Source organism: Aethalodelphis obliquidens, unplaced genomic scaffold (assembly GCF_003676395.1).
Source record: "Aethalodelphis obliquidens isolate GAN/ISIS:26980383/991018 unplaced genomic scaffold, ASM367639v1 scaffold66, whole genome shotgun sequence".
NCBI classification, from domain to species: Eukaryota; Metazoa; Chordata; class Mammalia; order Artiodactyla; family Delphinidae; genus Aethalodelphis; species Aethalodelphis obliquidens.
The window spans coordinates 1,407,163-1,425,249 of NW_020838010.1; the positions used below are offsets into that span (position 1 = coordinate 1,407,163).

The following is an 18,087-nucleotide window of genomic DNA, read 5'->3' on the forward strand; positions in this document are numbered from 1 at the left end:
TGGACACTTAGGTTGTTTCCATCTCTGGGCTATTGTAAATAGAGCTGCAATGAACATTTTGGTACATGACTCTTTTTGAATTATGGTTTTCTCAGGGTATATGCCCAGTAGTGGGATTGCTGGGTCATATGGTAGTTCTATTTGTAGTTTTTTAAGGAACCTCCATACTGTTCTCCACAGTGGCTGTATCAATTTACATTCCCACCAACAGTGTAAGAGGGTTCCCTTTTCTCCACACCCTCTCCAGCATTTATTGTTTGTAGATTTTTTGATGATGGCCATTCTGACTGGTGTGAGATGATATCTCATTGTAGTTTTGATTTGCATTTCTCTAATGATTAGTGATGTTGAGCATTCTTTCATGTGTTTGTTGGCACTCTGTATATCTTCTTTGGAGAAAGGTGCCGTTTGTTAAGATCCGACCTTACATTTGGTGCCGAAACCCGGGAGGGGTACCAAGCCCCGCGGGTTCCCGCGCGGGCCGCTCCTCCCCCCCCCCCCAGGAGACAACCAGGGAACCTCTACTCATCCACACGATCCGGCAGAAAACGGGGTAAGCCCCCCTCCCTTGTTCCCTCCGACCCTCAGAGTCCCTGCCCACCGGACTCCCTGTCCTTAATCGCGGCCGCGTCAGGGATCCCTCCGTCCTCTCTCCGGGCCTCGGGCAACTGTGGAGACGTCCCAATCGCCTGACCGCTCTCCGACCCGCCGGGCCTCGGGTGATTGTGGAGACGTCCCAATCGCCTGACCGCCCTCCGACCTGCCGTGAATTGGAGACTGAGACCAGGGACGCCTCTCTCCCTCTCCATTCACTCAGGGACAGACTGGGGGTCATGGGAACCTCACAATCGAAACCAGATCCTAAGACGCCCCTGGGGTGTCTCCTAGCCAATTTTACAGCCCTCGGTTTCTCCCAAGATCTCCGTCGCCGACGGCTTATTTTCTATTCCACTGTGGCCTGGCCACAATATCCTCTAGACAATCAATCCAAATGGCCTCCTGAAGGGACTTTCGATTTTAACATCCTCCGTGATCTAGATAATTACTGCCGCAGGACGGGCAAATGGTCCCAGGTCCCCTGTGTTCAGGCCTTCTGGTATTTGCGCTCCCGCCCTTCCCTCTGCGTCGATTGTTCCACTTCCCAGATCCTTCTTGCCAAACAGACATCTCCTACATTCAAGCCTTTAATTTCCTTTGACGATGACCCCTCTCCACTAGCCGACCCATCCGAATCTCTCGCCTCTCCCCGCTCCAGAGCTCCTCTCCAACCTCCACCCTACCCTGAGGCGGTCCCTCCTCCTCCCGAACCCTCTCCGTCCCCTCCAACCGGTCCCCCGCCTCCCTCGACGGTTTCTCCTCCCATGCCCCTTGCTTCGCCAATTCGTGCACATACACGCTCTCACGACTCCCAAGATTCAAACCTCCTCTGCCCTCTGAGGGAGGTAGCAGGAGCGCAAGGATTAGTTAGAGTTCATGTTCCCTTTTCTCTCCAAGATCTCTCTCAAATAGAAAAGCGATTAGGCTCCTTTTCTGCCGACTCTTCCCTCTACATCAAAGAATTTCGCTCTCTCTCTCAAGCTTACGATCTAATCTGGCACGATATCTTTGTGATCCCATCTTCTACTCTGACCCCTGACGAGAGGGAAAGAATTCAAACTGCTGCCCGAAACCATGCAGATCAGGTTCACCTTACCGACAACTCCATGCCTGTCGGAGCGACTGCCGTGCCTGGCACCGATCCAGGCTGGACTTATCAGGATGGCCAAGATGGCCACCGTAACGCGACCTCATGATCCAATGCCTCCTGGCTGGCATGCAGGCCGCCGCTCATAAGGTAGTCAATTTTGAAAAACTAAAAGAGAGAACCCAAGAACCTAACGAAAATCCAGCTATCTTTCTCAATCGCCTTACGGAGGCCTTAACTCTCTACGCCCGGCTGGACCCCGACACCCCGGCAGGGGCAGCGGTCCTAGCCACCCATTTTATCACCCAATCAGCCCCAGACATCCGAAAGAAATTATAACGGGCAGAGGACGGCCCTCAAACCCCTATTCGAGATCTGGTAAAGATGGCCTTTAAAGTCTACAATGGCCCTGAGGATTTGGCAGAATCCAGCCGACAGGCTCGGATGCACCAGAAGGTGGCCCTCCAAACCCAAGCTCTTGTAGCCGCCCTAAGGCCGGCCATCTCCCATGGATCACAGCATCCACGGGGTCCGCAAAGGGCAACCCCGCCGGGGTCCTGCTTCAAATGTGGAAAAGAAGGCCACTGGGCTCGCCACTGTCCCAATCCCCGACCTCCTTCTAAGCCCTGTCCCAGCTGCGGGCTCACGGGCCACTGGAAGAGTGACTGCCCTACGACTGGCCCTCCCTCAGCGGCTCCACGCGGGGGGCAGGCCGACCCTGCGGCATTGCCACTCGAACTGCTGGGATCGGCTGACGACTGACGGCGCCCGGACTCGAAGACCCCCATCACCCTCGCCGAGCCCAGGGTAACGCTACAGGGAGCGGGTAAGTCCATCTCATTTCTGGTGGACACGGGGGCTACCTATTCGGTCCTGCCTACTTATTCCGGGCCAGTTTCTCCTTCCCAGATCTCGGTCATGGGTATTGATGGCAAACCATCCTTCCCACTCCAGACCGGTCCACTCCCATGTCATATCGAAGGACTCCCTTTTACTCATTCCTTCTTAGTCATACCATCCTGCCCAGTTCCCTTGCTAGGCCGAGATGTCCTTTTCCACTTAGGGGCCTCCCTCCAGCTGGTCAGACTTGACCCTAAGGTCCCCTCCTCCCAACTCCTGCTTCCTCTTCTCGGCCTGTCTCTAGAACCCTCCCCCTCTTATCCCCCTCTTCCAATCACACCGAACCCAATCAATCCCCAAGTCTGGGATACTTCTAAGCCCATAATAGCAACACACCATTCCCCCGTTCTCATCCGCCTAAAGGACCCCTCCAAATTTCCATCAAGGCCCCAATTTCCCATCTCTGAGACTCACCTTAGGGGCCTACAACCTATTATCACCAGACTCCTAAACCAGGGACTCCTTATCCCCACTGACTCTCCCTGCAACACCCCCATCCTGCCTGTCCGCAAGGCCTCTGGGGATTATCGCCTGGTCCAGGACCTCCGAATAATCAATGAGGCCATGGTTCCTCTCCACCCAGTAGTACCAAACCCATACACCTTGCTCTCCCATATCCCCCCATCCACAACCCACTTTACGGTTCTGGATCTCAAAGAGGCCTTTTTCACTATCCCCCTACATCCCGACTCCTATTTCCTCTTCGCCTTTACCTGGACGGAGCCGGATACTCATACTTCCAGTCAGCTCACCTGGACAGTTCTTCCCCAGGGCTTCCGCGACAGTCCTCACCTCTTCGGTCAGGCGCTGGCACGGGACCTCACTTCCTGCTCCCTTACCCCCAGCACACTCCTTCAATATGTAGATGACCTCCTCCTTTGTAGCCCGTCTCTCAGCCTCTCAAGACAACACACTGCAGATCTCCTCAATTACCTTGGCTCTCGCGGTTATCGGGTCTCCCCAGCCAAGGCTCAGTTATCTGTATCTTCTGTAACCTACCTGGGGCTCCACCTTACCCCTACCACAAAAGGTCTAACAGCCGACCGCACCCGGATTATCCGTGAACTCCAGCCTCCGGAAACAGCGGAACAAATTCTCTCCTTTTTGGGCCTTATAGGATTTTTCCGACACTGGATCCCTAACTTTGCTCTCCTTGCTAAACCCTTATATCTAGCCGCTAAAGAACCCCCTCAAGGACCCCTCACCTCTCCTTCCGCCGCGGTTCGACAGGCCTTTCTCACCCTCCATAACGCTCTGATATCTTCTCCTCCCCTTTCTCTGCCCAACCCAAACCGACCTTTTCACCTTTTTGTGGATGAACGGGCCGGAATAGCCACTGGACTCCTTGCCCATCCTGTAGGGCCTTCCTACCGCCCCGTGGCTTACTTCTCCAAACAGCTAGACCCAACCATTTGGGGATGGCAACCATGCCTTCGGGCCCTAGCAGCGGCAGCCGAACTGACCAAACAAACACTCACACTGACTCTGGCCCACCCACTAACCGTGTTTTCCTCCCACCGGCTGGTCGACCTCCTAGGCCACAAGTCTCTCTCCCTCCTGGGCCCCTCCCGCATCCAGGAGTTCCACCTACTATTCATTGAAAACCCAGCTGTTTCTCTTGATCTCTCCCCTCGCCTGAACCCGGCTTCCCTCCTGCCTATCTCTGGCACTGGGGGTTTTCCATCCCATTCCTGCCCTCATGTCATAGAAGCCTTCAAACCACCAAGAGAGGGACTCTTTGACACCCCTCTTTCAAATCCGGACCGCAATCTCTTTGTCGACGGTAGTTCGATACTCGGTCCTGACGGGCGCTGACGGGCAGCCTACGCGGTGGTAACTATCTCAACTATTATCGAGGTTAAAAGCCTCCCAGAAGGAACGACCTCCCAAAAGGCTGAACTAATCGCACTTACACGAGCCCTTAATCTTTCCAAAGACCAAAGGGTTAACGTCTACACAGACTCTAAATATGCCTTTCTCATTGCACATAGCCACTCAGCACTATGGAGGGAACGCGGACTTCTGACCACTAAGGGATCCCCAGTGGTCAACGCTTCCCTCATTGCAAAACTCCTGGAGGCCCTCCAGCTTCCTAAAGAAGTAGCAATTATCCATTGCAGGGGTCATCAACTCCCATCCAACCCAATAGCACAAGGTAACTCGAAGGCCGATTCCGTGGCCCGAGAGCTTACAAAAGGGGGTCCTCCAGCTCCACTCCTATTTTTTACCAGTCCTACCCAACCCACATAGACCCCGCACGAGGAAGCTGCCTTACTATCAAAAGGGGGACACAAAGACAACAAAGGATGGATTTTTATAGACAACAAAATTGCCCTTCCTCTGGCCCAAGCAGCCAGCCTCCTATCAGACATCCATAAATCCTTACACATTGGTCCAAAAGCAATGTTCCGTGTTTTGGACCCCCTCTTTCATCTGCCAGGACTTAGAGAGGCCATCTCAAAGACTCACATGGCCTGCCAAACCTGCGCATCCGTCTCCCCACAAGGAGGCCTACGGCCCCGAATTCCTGCACACCAGGTGCGTGGACATCAGCCTGGTGAAGACTGGCAGATCGACTTTACCCATATGCCCCGCTGCAAACGCTTCCGATATCTGCTCACTCTCATTGACACCCTTTCAGGTTGGATCGAGGCCTATCCAACAATTCGAGAAACGGCAGACACAGTCGCCACCATCCTGCTTCAACACATCATCCCCCAATTTGGTCTGCTGGTCTCCATTCAGTCGGATAACGGACCCGCCTTTGTCTCTCAGGTGGTTCACAGGTATCACAGGCTCTCCAGATCACCTGTAAACTCCACATCCCCTACCACCCCCAATCATCCGGTAAGGTTGACCGCGCCAAGGGGATCTTAAAAGACCACCTCACCAAACTGTCCCTTGAGGTCCGTGTCTCATGGCCCGACCTGCTTCCTCTAGCCCTTACCCGAATCCGAGCCTCACCTCGGACTCCTACTGGCCTCAGTCCATTTGAACTACTTTACGGCCGCCCTTTCCTCCTTCACAACCTACCAACCCAGAGTCCACCCCTAGCCTCCTACCTTCCCTACCTCTCCCTGCTTCGCCATCTTCTCCGCGAACACGCTGACCGTCATCTACCGACAGTGACTGTCTCTGAAACTTCCTCTCTCCCTCTACGACCCGGCGATAGCGTCCTCCTCAAAGAATTACACCCTCAATCTCTCAAGCCACGGTGGACAGGCCCCCGTACGGTGATCCTCACCACTCCCACGGCAGCTAAACTCTTGGGACACCCTTCCTGGTACCATGTTTCCCGCCTTAAAATGGCCCCAACTCCAGAGACTTGGACGGCCCTACCGCTGGGTCCCACGAGACTACGGCTTGTCCGTCACCCTGTCTCTCCTCCTGCTGCTCCTCCTGCCACCCAGGACTCACCAGATGTCCCTATGGCGCTTCGATGTCCACGGGACATGGCAAGCTAAAGGTCGGACCCACACCCGAGTCCTGGGCACGGGAGACTGCCAACCAGATGGGTGCCAGGCCTTGGTAACAGTCCAGATCCCCATCTCTTAACATAGAAGGTGTTCCCTTGGGATGGTCCACCCCCGCTGTCTGCTTCACTTACGATCAGACCCGAGACTACTGTCAATGGTGGAATGAGACCTATGGGGGGTGCCCCTATCACTCATGTAACATCCATGTGGCAAAACTAGATACCAGGAGCTCGCTCCGACAATCCCACCTGCTCACCAGAAATGGCAAGGGTCAATTATTCATCAACATCAAAGATCCCTGGGACACAAGATGGGTAAAAGGGGTACAAGGAAAAACCTACCGATGGGCAACTGATGCCTACCCCGTGGGCTCTATCAGGGTCTTTCGCTCATATATCAGTTTGATTCCCAAAGTTATCCAACAGTTGAGCGAACAAGCCACTGCCATCCAGGGAACAGAACAAGCCCTAAGACACCAACTACCTCACCCCGAACACAAAGAGGATCCTTTTTCTTGGTTGACCCTCGTCCGTCAAGCAGTACAGATACTCAACCACACAGGAACAGGTAATATCTCTGACTGCTTTCTATGTGCCTCGCCTGGCCGGCCGCCCTTGGCTGCTGTCCCGCTCGACCAGCCCTTCAATTCTACTTCCCACACCTCCCTAACACATAGTGTTTCAACATCCCGCGACTTAGAACATAAACTCCAGCTAGCCATTGAAGCCTCCGCCGGCTCCATCTCCTCTCTCCAGCGCCAAATCACCTCCATAGCCCAAGTCGCTCTCCAGAATCAACGAGCCCTGGATCTCCTGACGGCCGACAAAGGAGGTACCTGCCTCTTCCTACAGGAGGAATGCTGCTATTACATCAATGAAACAGGACTCGTCGAAGACAACGTAAAAGCCCTCCATCGCTTAAGAGAAGAACTCCAACGCAACACCAACAGTCCGCCTCGCCTCCCCAATTCCCGATTGGTGGCGATCCACCCTCTATACCTGGCTAACACCAATCTTAGGCCCCTTAATTCTCATCTGTATCTTGCTCATGTTTGCTCCCTGTTTTCTTAGGTTCCTTCGCAGGCGCATGGAGGAAGTCTCTCGGGTGGCCACAAACCAAATGCTCCTCGGTCCTTAACACCTTGCTTCCTACAGAACCCCCCCACTGGTCTCCCCTAAGCCTCGGACCTCTGGTCGCCCGACTCCCCTTTCGACGCCCCCATTCAGCATGAAGTAGCCAGAGATCAGAACGCCGCCCCATTACACCAAAGATGTCGGGATGTAAGGCCAACTGGCCCGAGGCAGGGGAACACAATCAGATTCACAGGTTGCATCAGAACGAAATTCTCCGGACCACCCAGTTCCAGGAACTGACCTGGGGACTTTGAAACCAGCCCAGCCTTCACGCCTTTCGAGGGGCGGGACTAACGGTCCCCCAGGATACCCGAAAAGACCACCAAATAAGGAATACCCTGTGCCCTCCCAGATTCACCACACCCCTTTCCCTTCTTCCCCTATAAAATCTTGCCCAACCCTCGCCCGGGCGCGACTTCTCTGGCCCCCTTTCTCTCGGACCAGTGAACCTCGCCCGGGAGCGCTCCCTAATAAGAGCTCACTTGAAGCTTTCCTCTGTTTCGTGGTGCCGTTTGTTAAGATCTGACCTTACAGGTAGTCCCAACGAAATTCGAAACCAGCCTTGGCTTCTTAACCATTCACTTCTCACCACCCAAAAAGACTTCCAGGAACTTCTGTCACCTCTTTGTTTCAGCATTTAGCAACTAGGATATGCTAAAGTCAATGGAACAGCTTTTGGGCTGTCTGTCGGTCCTTATTCTCCCCAAATTCATCTGTGTATTCAGTCACCCACTGGACACTTACTGAATGGGTACTATGGACCAGATACTGTGGCTGATGACACAATGGTGAGCAGAATCAGAGCTAGCTCTTGTCTTCATGTAATATACAGCTTTTCTAACTATGACAAGTTCTTGCACGTCATTATCAACAGTAGTGTGCTGACTGAAGGGAAGGCTGGAATTTGTACGGCACTGTGGAGGGCCTCCAAATAATAGTGATCTATGATAAAAAAAAAAGGAGTAAAACATAGTAATTCTTGACCAACAACCAAGAAATTATGCATTTGAGATCTCCCATGTCCTTTAGAGTACCAAGTGAACTTTCCCCGCAATATTGTGTGCTGAGAAGTTAATATTTGCAGCTTTTACACTGGTCTGTAACTCAGGTTTGATGAACTTTCAGTAAGAAGAACTAGAAAGGAGCTTTGAGATCAATAGTACTTGAACTTTTTCAATCTCAGTGCACCTGAGGGTAGTAACGCACACAATGGCCCACTCCTGACAATGATGGGGTGGAAGTGGGAGATGATGCAGAATTATATTCTTGGTGGGGGAGACAGGAAGGGGTAAGTGTAGTTTAAAAAGCTGGGTCATTCCTATAGAACCCCACCCAATCTCCAGAGGAGAATCCCTGAGTGAAGTGAGGTAAAATGATCTGCCTAAGATTTTACAAAGTCAATACTAGATCCCAAGTTCTCTGATTCCCAGTGTAATGCTCCTTCAACTGCACCAAACTACTAATTTCAATGAAACAAACCCAAGTTTTAGTAATAAAAGGTGGTTTTACAACCTTTAACCTGTAAAACAGGTTAGAGGGTCTCATAAAATGTTCAAACCAATCAATGAAGACTCAATCCCACTTGTCTTTGAAGCTTTGGTCTAAAAACAAAAAACTCGGAGATGATAATGAAGGTTCGGGGAAACCAGAAAACAAACAAACAAAAAATCCCCCAAACCCACGAATTTAAAAAAAAGCACAGGGTTTGGTCGGTGGGGTGTTACAACTAATGGGTTATTATCAAAATACCACAGTACCTTCCATTTGGCCCACTGTTTTTGAGTAGAGGCAGAAAGAAAATGGATCAGGATCCAGGAAAGCTAGATTTTAGTGTTGGCTGTAGTGCTAGTTCTCAGTGTCTGCTCATCTGTAAAATGGAGATGATTTCTATCGTCTTAATGCCTGCAATGGAGAATGGATATAAACATTTATAAAGTGTGGTACTCTACTTTTGTAGAACCCAGGTCTACTGATAATTGATTCAGCATTCTTTTTTCTCTCAACCAGGGATCCTTAACCTTTTAGGAAGTCACAGATCCCTTTGAGAATCTGATGAAAGTTACTGAACCCTCTTCCCAGAAAAATGAACATAAAAATTTCTGCATTCAATTTTAGGCAGTCAATAGAACTGTGAAGCTAGAGTCATACACCCAAAGGAAAGCTCCCACACTATATCAAACTTGCTAACAGAAGGTTTTGGGGGTTTGATAGTGTAAAAGGATATGGCAACAGAAAGTAGAAGACGCTGCCATGTAATGAACTCAGTGTAGTTGGTATAGTTAAATTGGGAAATCAAAACACTGGGGTCATACAGTTAAGCTGTTAAGTCAAAGATTACAAAGTAAAATGCAGAATTATCTTGAATCTCACTCATAGAACCTCACTGAAACTGTGGATTCCCTCCAATAGATAGTTGAGAATGTAATTTTTTCCACTCTTCTATTTACCTGTTTCTTCCATCTTATATTCTCAGTTAAGCTCTACAATTAAAATTGTCATCTTTCCTGAGTTCATCTTGAAAGTAACTGTAAAACCTGCTGAACTTGAATCAGCTTCATCTCTATTGGGTTTCCTACAGGGAACAGGTAACAATCTGATCAATATCCGAGGCCATCAATATCCTTAGTTTACACAAATCAATGATTGAAATGTTAAGCCACTTCATTTAAAATGCCAACAGCCTACAAATTACCTGAGGCCTGGTTCCATCTGTATTATAAAGAACTAAGATGAATTTTCTTTTGCATTCACAAAGCCTATTACCTCAGACAATAAAACTCAGTACTTATGAATACCTTCAGCCCTAACAGGCCCTATTAGATATAACTTTACTCTTTGATCATGCTAAAAAGCATTAGAAACAAATTATTTCCCCTGTCATTAGTTCTATCCCTGGCATTCAATAAACAAAGTTTAGTTCCATAAGAATATGCTTCCCTGATTAATAATCGTAAAGCTCAGCACTCAAAATACTTATGTAAAAGGGTCTGAATATCAACAACACGGTTTGCGTTTACAAAACTCATTTTAGATACTGGTCATTAAGTCTCTGACCCCAAATTAATTGAAGTTTGTGGACTCACTTGGATTACTTATTTCAAGCAATATTTGCAGCATAAAGTTCAAATTAAAAAATAATTTGAAGAGTCACCTACAGTTCATTAGCTTTTATGACTAGTAATCATTTAAAATGTTTCCCTAAATTGAGATCAAGTTTACACTTATTCATTTTCTTTTGCTCCACATTTAATTAGCAATTCAGAAGATTACTATTTTTAAAGATTTTAGCTGCAGGTCAAGCTTCACTGATTTTATTGACTTCAGAGCTACCCAGAAATTGTCTTTATAAAGAAATTGTCTTTATAAAGGATTTAAAGGCTTAAGTGGGTGTCTGATTTGCAAAAAGAATTGGGAGATTCTCTCAACATTTTATTTTTTTAGTTTCTGAAATACAAATAAAAACACATTTTTGTTACACATCATAACAAGCTTGACATTCTTTTCAATACAGGATGACTTAATATAGGTACTTTAAAACTTCCTTTATAAAAACAATAAACTTGGGCTTCCCTGGTGGCGCAGTGGTTGAGTCTGCCTGCCGATGCAGGGGACACGGGTTCGTGCCCCGGTCCGGGAAGATTCCACATGCTGCGAAGCAGCTGGGCCCGTGTGCCACGGCCACTGAGCCTGCGCGTCCGGAGCCTGTGCTCCGCAACGGGAGAGGCCACAACAGTGAGAGGCCTGTGTAAAACAATACACTTTATTTTGGAGGGAAATAGCTCATCATTAAAAACATACATTGGTACACAGGCTATTATTTTTCATTATTTTAGTGTTTATGAATGCCAAACTTGGATAGCGTGCCTGCCCTCTGAACTGAAAATTTCATCCTCACAATATGTAAGTATTCCTCCTATAACAAAAACAAATTAAACCATACTGTTGGAAAAAACAGAAATATTTGGCATAGGCCTCTGAGTGGGCTTGAAAAACGAGTTACGATGTGTTTCAACTGTATGGAAGAACATTCTAGAATCCACCTAGAAACATTTGGCAAAACAATTGGCCTGGTGCTATTGGGGTTGTTCTGCCTCAGAGGGGGATAAAGGGTGCATGGCAGGGTGCTGAAGACTCACAACAGCCACAGAATCACTGACTCAAAGTTAACCAAGATTCAATACAGAATAATATACAACAATAGAACAATCTCAATTATTATTATTGTTATTCAATGCCTGGAAAGCAAGTTGTAAGCTAAGAAAAAAATACCTCAGCAGGAACAATAGTCAACATGTTTATAATACTTGGAAGATGAAACAACTTCATAATTCATAGATGACATCTTGTGCACAAGTACATTAGTTTCTAGGACAGTAGGGGACAACCACAAAACATACAAAGTAAGAGTAAATCCAAGCTGCTTAACTTTCCACCATTCTCTTGAGTATTAAACCCAGACCACCTTTGGCCACTTGCAGGGGTGTCTTTTCTTCTTTATTCTCAATGTAAATACTTGCTCCGTGGGACACCAGCAGTTTTGCTACTTCCACTCTCTCCTCATCACAGGCTAAGTGTCTGAAATCAAGGACCACAAAGATGGATTAATCATTTGCAATTCTATGTAAAGCTTAGGATTTCCTGACAGGTAGTCTAAACTGCATATTATTAGGTAGTGTAATATCGGAAAGTTACTTAATCTGGAAAGGAAAATCGATTTTCATGGGGAAGACTGTTTATAAGTTAAAATTCATTGGAATAGTCTTATAATACCAGATCATAAATCACAATTCTGGTCCTACTACAACAGAAGTGATGTAAATGCCGGCCTAAGGAATAACGTCCTTATTTTATGAAGATTAGTGGTTTACACCAAACACATGCAATAATTCCAGGCTAGAACTTAGAAAAACCTCCATACACAACCTGCTAACAGCAATTTGTGTGGTTTAAATTTTGGAAAAGCAGTTTAAAGAATTTTATATTATCTGATTGTTACAGACACCTTGTAAGTTAGCAAGGTACTATTATCACCATTTTACAGTTGAAATTGTGACAGAGGTTAGTCTTTGCCTATGATGACACGGCTGAGCAGTAAGTGAGGGGGAAACCTTGTCAGGCACTTAACGGTTTACCAGGTAGGGTATTAGACCCTAACATGTTATTTTATTTAACCTTCACAACAATCTAGTGAGGAAGGAATTATTATCCTCACATTACAGATAAGGAAATTAGACTCAGGAAAGTTAAGTAACTTCTCTGAGTTACTTAATACAAGTATTTAATATAGTTGTTTAAGTGGCTGAGTTTGGATTGGGTAAACAGCATGTAGCTATTCCTTAATCGTAGGCTCTGCTCAGGACCCGATACTGCCTGACTCCTAAATTTCCTCCAGGCCACCCTGCCTTTCTTATTTGGAGAAAAGGGATAGAATATGCATGTTTTTCTAGACAGAGTCGCTCAGAACTACAGAAAAAAAATTGTAAAACTAAGAGTTAAGAAAACAATACTTAAAAAAAAATTGAATCCTACTTTGGACTAAAAAGAAGACTCACAGAATTTCTGGTTCAAAAAAGTCACCATTCGATAAGGAAGAATAGTGGCCAAGTACTGTAGAAAAAATATCAAGGTAGAGGACAGCTTCAGGTCAAGCATAAATCAATTCCAGATGGATTTGAGTTAAATGAAAAACAATAACCAAACCAAACCAATGCAATGTTTTAAAAAAATATATAATAAAATACAGGTGAATAGTTAACTAATTTCAGGGTGAGGAAGCACTTTCTAGTTATGAGGGAAGATTAATAGGTTTGACTGTATAGAGTTGAAATCTTCGGTTATTTCAAAAAAATCATAAACAAAATGAAAAGACAAACTGGGAAAAATATTTTCAACATGGCAGAAGGTTAATATTTGTACTATGTCAAGTCAAGGGTACATAAAAAAATCAGTAAAAATAAATTAATTCTCCAAAAGGAAACAGAGAAAGGGACACAAAATGTTATAATTTAGAGAAGGAATATAGTCATAGCCATTAAAAAATGTTTAGCTTCATTGATAATAAAAAATGTAAATTACAACTCTGAAATACCATTTTTCCTATAAGACAAGGATATTTTTGGTGTTGGTGAGGGGGTAATAGGCACTATCACACTGCTATTGGGAGGGTACAATGATACAACTCCTCTGGAAGCAATCTCGGAATATACAGCAATTGTCTTAAACTATGTGTATCTGTTGACCCAGCAATTCTACTTCTAACTTCTATACTAAGATAATAATCAGCAGTATGGCCAATGATTTTTGTATAAAGTTGGTCAATGTAGCATTATTTATAATAATGGAAAACTCAAAAAAGCTTAAATATACAGTAATAGAGGAATCATTAAATTATGCCTTATCCATAAAATGGCGTTGTGGATAGCCATTCAAAAATGGTTTAGAAATATTTATTCACATTGGAAAATGCTCACAATATACTATGAGGTGAAAAGAACAAGATATAAAACTATATACACAGTATCGTCCCAATTTTACAATAAAAAAAGCATATGTAAAGTATGTACATTTGCATATAAAAGACAAGGAGGAAATACATTAAAATGTTATCAGTGGTTATTTCTGGGTGGCAAAATGATAGGCATTTTGAATTTTTATCTTTATACTTTTGTGTACTTTCAAATTTTTTTGCCATAAACATGTATTACATTTATAAGCAGACTAAAAAAAGAAATGATGTGTAAGAATTAGTGCAAGAGGGCTGATGTCAGGTAGAATACAAATGACTGCTACTTGTCACTTACAGAGGAGTGTTACCCTCAGTGTCTTGGATGTTTGTGGAAGCTTTGTAGTACAGAAGAATATGAATCATCTTCAAGTTACCCTTGGCTGCTGCCCGGTGCATTGCTGTAGCCTCATAATGGTCCTTAGCATCTGGATTAGCCCCGCCTTCCAGTAACATGACAGCAATCTGGGAAGATGGAGAAGAAAACAATGCAGGGATCTATTTGTGTTTGCGTACAGGTTTAGAACTCAAAAGAAGTAGCCTAGGAATGGAACCCTACCTCATGCCTGTTTTTGGAAGCTGCATAATGTAGGGGAGTACAGCCATTTTGATTGACAGCATTCACTTGAGCACCTTTTCCCAGAAGAGCTTTTACAATCTCATCCCGGCCAGCGGAAGCAGCAATATGAAGAGGAGACCAACCTGCCTGTAAAAGAGGTGGGCAGAACAAAAACCAGGGAGAAAAGGCACAGGGATTAATGCTAACATTTAGGCAGCGTTTACAGAGCTGTGTGTAAATGGTTTAAAAAAATAATATTCTTTCTCTTTCCCTCATTAAGCACTGCAGGATATTTAGAAACCAGATATATAGAAGAAAAGAAAAGCACCCATAATCCCACAACATGGAAATAATACATAAGTCTAATTCTAATGTGTTTTAAGATTGGGATCAAGGATACCCCAATAGGATATCAAGTTCCGTGAGGTGCATTTTCCACAATGTCCACTTATCATTACGTTGTGAAAATTTTTCTATGTCATTCTTTGGAATCATCACTTTATTGGTTGCATATTATTATCGTTATCATTATTTTTTTTTTTTTGGCCACGCCGGACGGCTTGCGGGATCTTAGTTCCCTGACCAGGGATTGAACGTGTGCCCTCAGCAGCAAAAGCGCGGAGTCCCAACCAGTGGACCCCCAGGGAATCCCCTGGTTGCGTATTATTTTATTAGGTGTATATATATGCTGTATTCAACTGTTCCTCCATTAAACTGTTTTTACTTTTTTGCCATTATCAATATTATTTCATTGAGCATCCTCGAAAAGGAATCTGCCTACAAAAACATTTCCATCCTTATTCTTCACAAGTCTTATCCTAATATAACCAATACCATTACACCAAATCTTTATATAACAAAAAAAGATATCTAGGCCCTCATTATTCAGGCAATATTCACCAAAAACAATTTCTAACATAATAAAAAGGATTTGTAGTCTCTTAGGGATCATCATAATAAGACTTGATCTGCATGTTTACCTTAAATTACAGGCTATGGGTGGCAAAATGAACATTCTGAAATAATGCAACCACCAGTCCTGTATTTGGTCACTGGGGCCATGCTGTAACTTCCTAGTCATAAAGGTTAAAATTTGTTTGTGAGCTTAATACTCGGGCTTTAGTAAACACCAGTCTGGAGTCTAAAGATAACTGGGAATTTATCAACTCTGCCTAGTACTCACATCATCTTTATCATTCACTGGCACTCCAAGTTGCAGCAAGAATTCAACAATTTCTGTATGTCCGGCTGAGCATGCCCAATGCAAGGCAGTTCTGCTGTCCTACACGGGAAGCAGAGAAGCAATAAGACCAACATTCTTGAAGAAAAATAGAAGCACTAAGGCAAGAAAGCAGAAACAAAAATTAATATTGGAGCCAGCAAACCTACGGTTTGGGAACAAGAAATGGAGAGCACTGGATCCTCAGGTAGGTAACCTTAAACCATATTACTTACATAAGAGAGACCAAGGTTTTAGTAACATGAGGAGAATACATTGATGAAAGTAGGTAATTCTGGGCAGACTAGAGCCATGAAAGCAATAGAGCAAAAAACTGATTTCAGTGCTTTGGCAGAAATACAGCTTTGGCTATTTCCATTATGTACGTACTTTTATGTCAGGCGCTGTGCTAAGAGTTTTACGTGCATCATCTCCTGTAATCCCCATGATCCTATACAGTGGATATTATCCCCATTTTACAGACTCCTCAGGGTGAGCAACTTGTTAAGGTCGCACAGCTAGTAAATCGTGAAGTTGGGACACAAACCCGTCAGCTCTGAATTTTCTAGATGCTCTGGGAAGAACAAATGTATCTTGTGGGAAAGAAATATTCATGAAACTAGTTGAGATTATAACCATTTAAAAAACATACCAGGGCTTCCCTGGTGGTGCAGTGGTTGAGAGTCCGCCTGCTGATGCAGGGGACACGGGATCGTGCCCTGGTCTGGGAAGATCCCACATGCCGCGGAGCGGCTGGGCCCGTGAGACATGGCCGCTGAGCCTGCGCGTCCGGAGCCTGTGCTCCGCAACGGGAGAGGCCACAACAGTGAGAGGCCCGTGTACCGCAAAAACAAACAAACAAAAAAACATACCACACACAGAATTAGAGAGCAACGTTACTTTAAAAAAAATAATAAGCTAGGAGTTAGTCATGTTTCTCAAAGGGAATCTCTCTCTCTCTCTATTTTTTTTTGCAGTGACTGCTATATTTCTTAGCCCTATGTAAAAGAAAATGGTATTTTAAACTTTATTACAAAAATTTCAAACTCATATAAAAATACAGGGAATGTAATATAATCCATATGCCTATCACCTACATCTTATAACTATTTTTCCATACTTGCCTCATCTGTTTTTCTCCTTGATGAGATTTTTAAAAACAAATCTTAAATATTATGACCTTTCATACCTAAATATCTGAGTATCTAAAAAATACTTTACTACATAGCTATTACACTGATTAAAATTAACACTAACTCCTTTATAACATCAAATACCCAGATTTCCCCAACTGTCCCCCAAATGCCTTTTTGCACTTGGCTTGTTTCAATCAGGATCCATACAAGCTCCATAAGTTGCAAATGTTTGTTATGTTTCTTAAGTCTTTTGATCTTAAATAGTTTCTCCCTTTTTCATGCCATTGACTTGATGAAGAATGGTTAGAAGTATTATTAAATCTTAATATTGTTAAATTAAATCTAAAGTATTAAATATCACCAGAGCAAAATGAAGGTAAACTAGACAAAGGCATTTTCAGGTTGAGCAATAAAGAAAAGTTCCAGAAAAAAAAGTCTCTGAACTTCTAATTCTCTTCCCAAACACACAAAATGGAGATTTGTAATTATGTGACACTGTCTTGCTAGTGCTGAGCACGGTGCCTGTCAAATAGGAGGCAATCTATAAATGTATGATGGCTTACTGAGGGCACCGTGAATCTTTCTAGAAACTCAGGGTGAAAGCATGAGGGTCTTTTGAGCAGGAGGGCAGAAAGAAACACTTCCCAAGGTCCACTCACTTTTGTTCTGCCTTTGCCTAGAATGCCCCTTCATCCCCCAGGGAAATCCCACTCATCCTTCAAGATACAGCCAATCTTCCCTCCTTTGCAAAGCCTCTTCAGTTACGACAACATTCGGCTTTTCTAAGCGAGATTAAATCAGGTTCTTCCATATGTTCTGAAAGCCCCACGTCAACTTCTTTCCCGAGTATTTACCACAATTTATAATCGGACATATGATTTGGGATTATTTTATTAACGTCTGATCCTTCTATTCGACAGTATCCTCAGCTTCCAGCTGAGGCGTTCAGTTACACGTGTTCCGTTGAATAGTCACTAATAAAAGCAAACAAACCCACTTCCAAAAACCAAAAACTTCCCTTCTCACGGATGTCTCAAAGATTGGGCATTTCTGAGAAACGCGCAAACGCTCTAGAAATATCCAAAATACAGCGACTAAGTACTGGGCCAAAAAACAACACTGGCGGTTTGTGGGGCTAGCTCCGGCCGCCCGGTCCCGAGTCCTGAGGTGACCCTGGGGTAAGGATGGGGCGGCGGGGGCGGGGATCTGGCCCTCTCGGAACCGGCCTCCCCATGGGTTGGGCTGGGCCGGGCAGCCACGTTGGCCTCCGCCGCTGCCGCCGCCGCCGCCAGCGGAGAGGCCCCAAGCGTTGCTTTACCTGGTCAGTCCTAGTGGCCAGGGATTTATCGGCCAGGATCCTCTCCTTCAACTCCTCCAGCTTCCCGCTGTAGGCCAGGTTGCAGACCATTAGGTTAGACACACACCCCTCCATTTCGCTTTCCCAGGATCTCGGTGAAGCCTGACCAAAGACCGCCTCA

General features: G+C 45.3%; 2 protein-coding genes and 1 long non-coding RNA gene across 8 annotated transcripts in view; 1 reads left to right on the top strand and 2 right to left on the bottom strand.

The window, feature by feature from the left end:
• On the bottom strand, positions 1-10,837 carry LOC113610956 (uncharacterized). Of its 2 annotated transcripts, XR_003429306.1 has the most exons (4): positions 9,641-10,837; positions 8,951-9,095; positions 7,938-8,135; positions 1-44 (listed from the first exon to the last, which is right to left on the bottom strand). It is a non-coding gene; the product is annotated as an uncharacterized LOC113610956 (long non-coding RNA). The 2 variants fall into 2 exon arrangements; XR_003429305.1 differs by lacking the exon at positions 1-44 and having other exon boundaries at positions 7,623-8,135.
• Positions 10,838-10,939: 102 nt separating this feature from the next.
• Positions 10,940-18,081, bottom strand: PSMD10 (proteasome 26S subunit, non-ATPase 10). 2 transcript variants are annotated; one of them, XM_027089508.1, is made up of 5 exons: positions 17,928-18,081; positions 15,438-15,536; positions 14,255-14,401; positions 14,073-14,160; positions 10,940-11,768 (listed from the first exon to the last, which is right to left on the bottom strand). In XM_027089508.1, exons 1-5 carry the CDS (start codon positions 18,039-18,041, stop codon positions 11,761-11,763), a joined length of 456 nt encoding a protein of 151 aa, XP_026945309.1. In that variant the 5' UTR covers positions 18,042-18,081; the 3' UTR covers positions 10,940-11,760. The 2 variants fall into 2 exon arrangements, with proteins under 2 accessions (XP_026945309.1, XP_026945308.1); XM_027089507.1 differs by having other exon boundaries at positions 13,994-14,160; positions 17,928-18,073.
• ATG4A (autophagy related 4A cysteine peptidase) overlaps positions 15,532-18,087 on the top strand; it is a 67,794-nt gene continuing 65,238 nt past the window's right edge. For all 4 annotated transcript variants that reach the window (XM_027089502.1, XM_027089503.1, XM_027089504.1 and 1 more), the window contains exon 1: positions 15,532-15,681. In XM_027089502.1, the coding sequence (XP_026945303.1) occupies positions 15,660-15,681 (22 nt within the window). In that variant the 5' untranslated portion in view covers positions 15,532-15,659. The remainder of the gene's footprint in view (positions 15,682-18,087) is intronic.

Coding starts and splice junctions, on each gene's coding strand:
- PSMD10 (XM_027089507.1), bottom strand. CDS start 18,041: ATGGAGGGGTGTGTGTCTAACCTAATGGTCTGCAACCTGGCCTACAGC. Junction 14,402..15,437: donor CAGTGAATGATAAAGATGAT/GTGAGTACTAGG, acceptor CCTCTTTTACAG/GCAGGTTGGTCTCCTCTTCA. Junction 14,161..14,254: donor CTTCCAAAAACAGGCATGAG/GTAGGGTTCCAT, acceptor CCATCTTCCCAG/ATTGCTGTCATGTTACTGGA.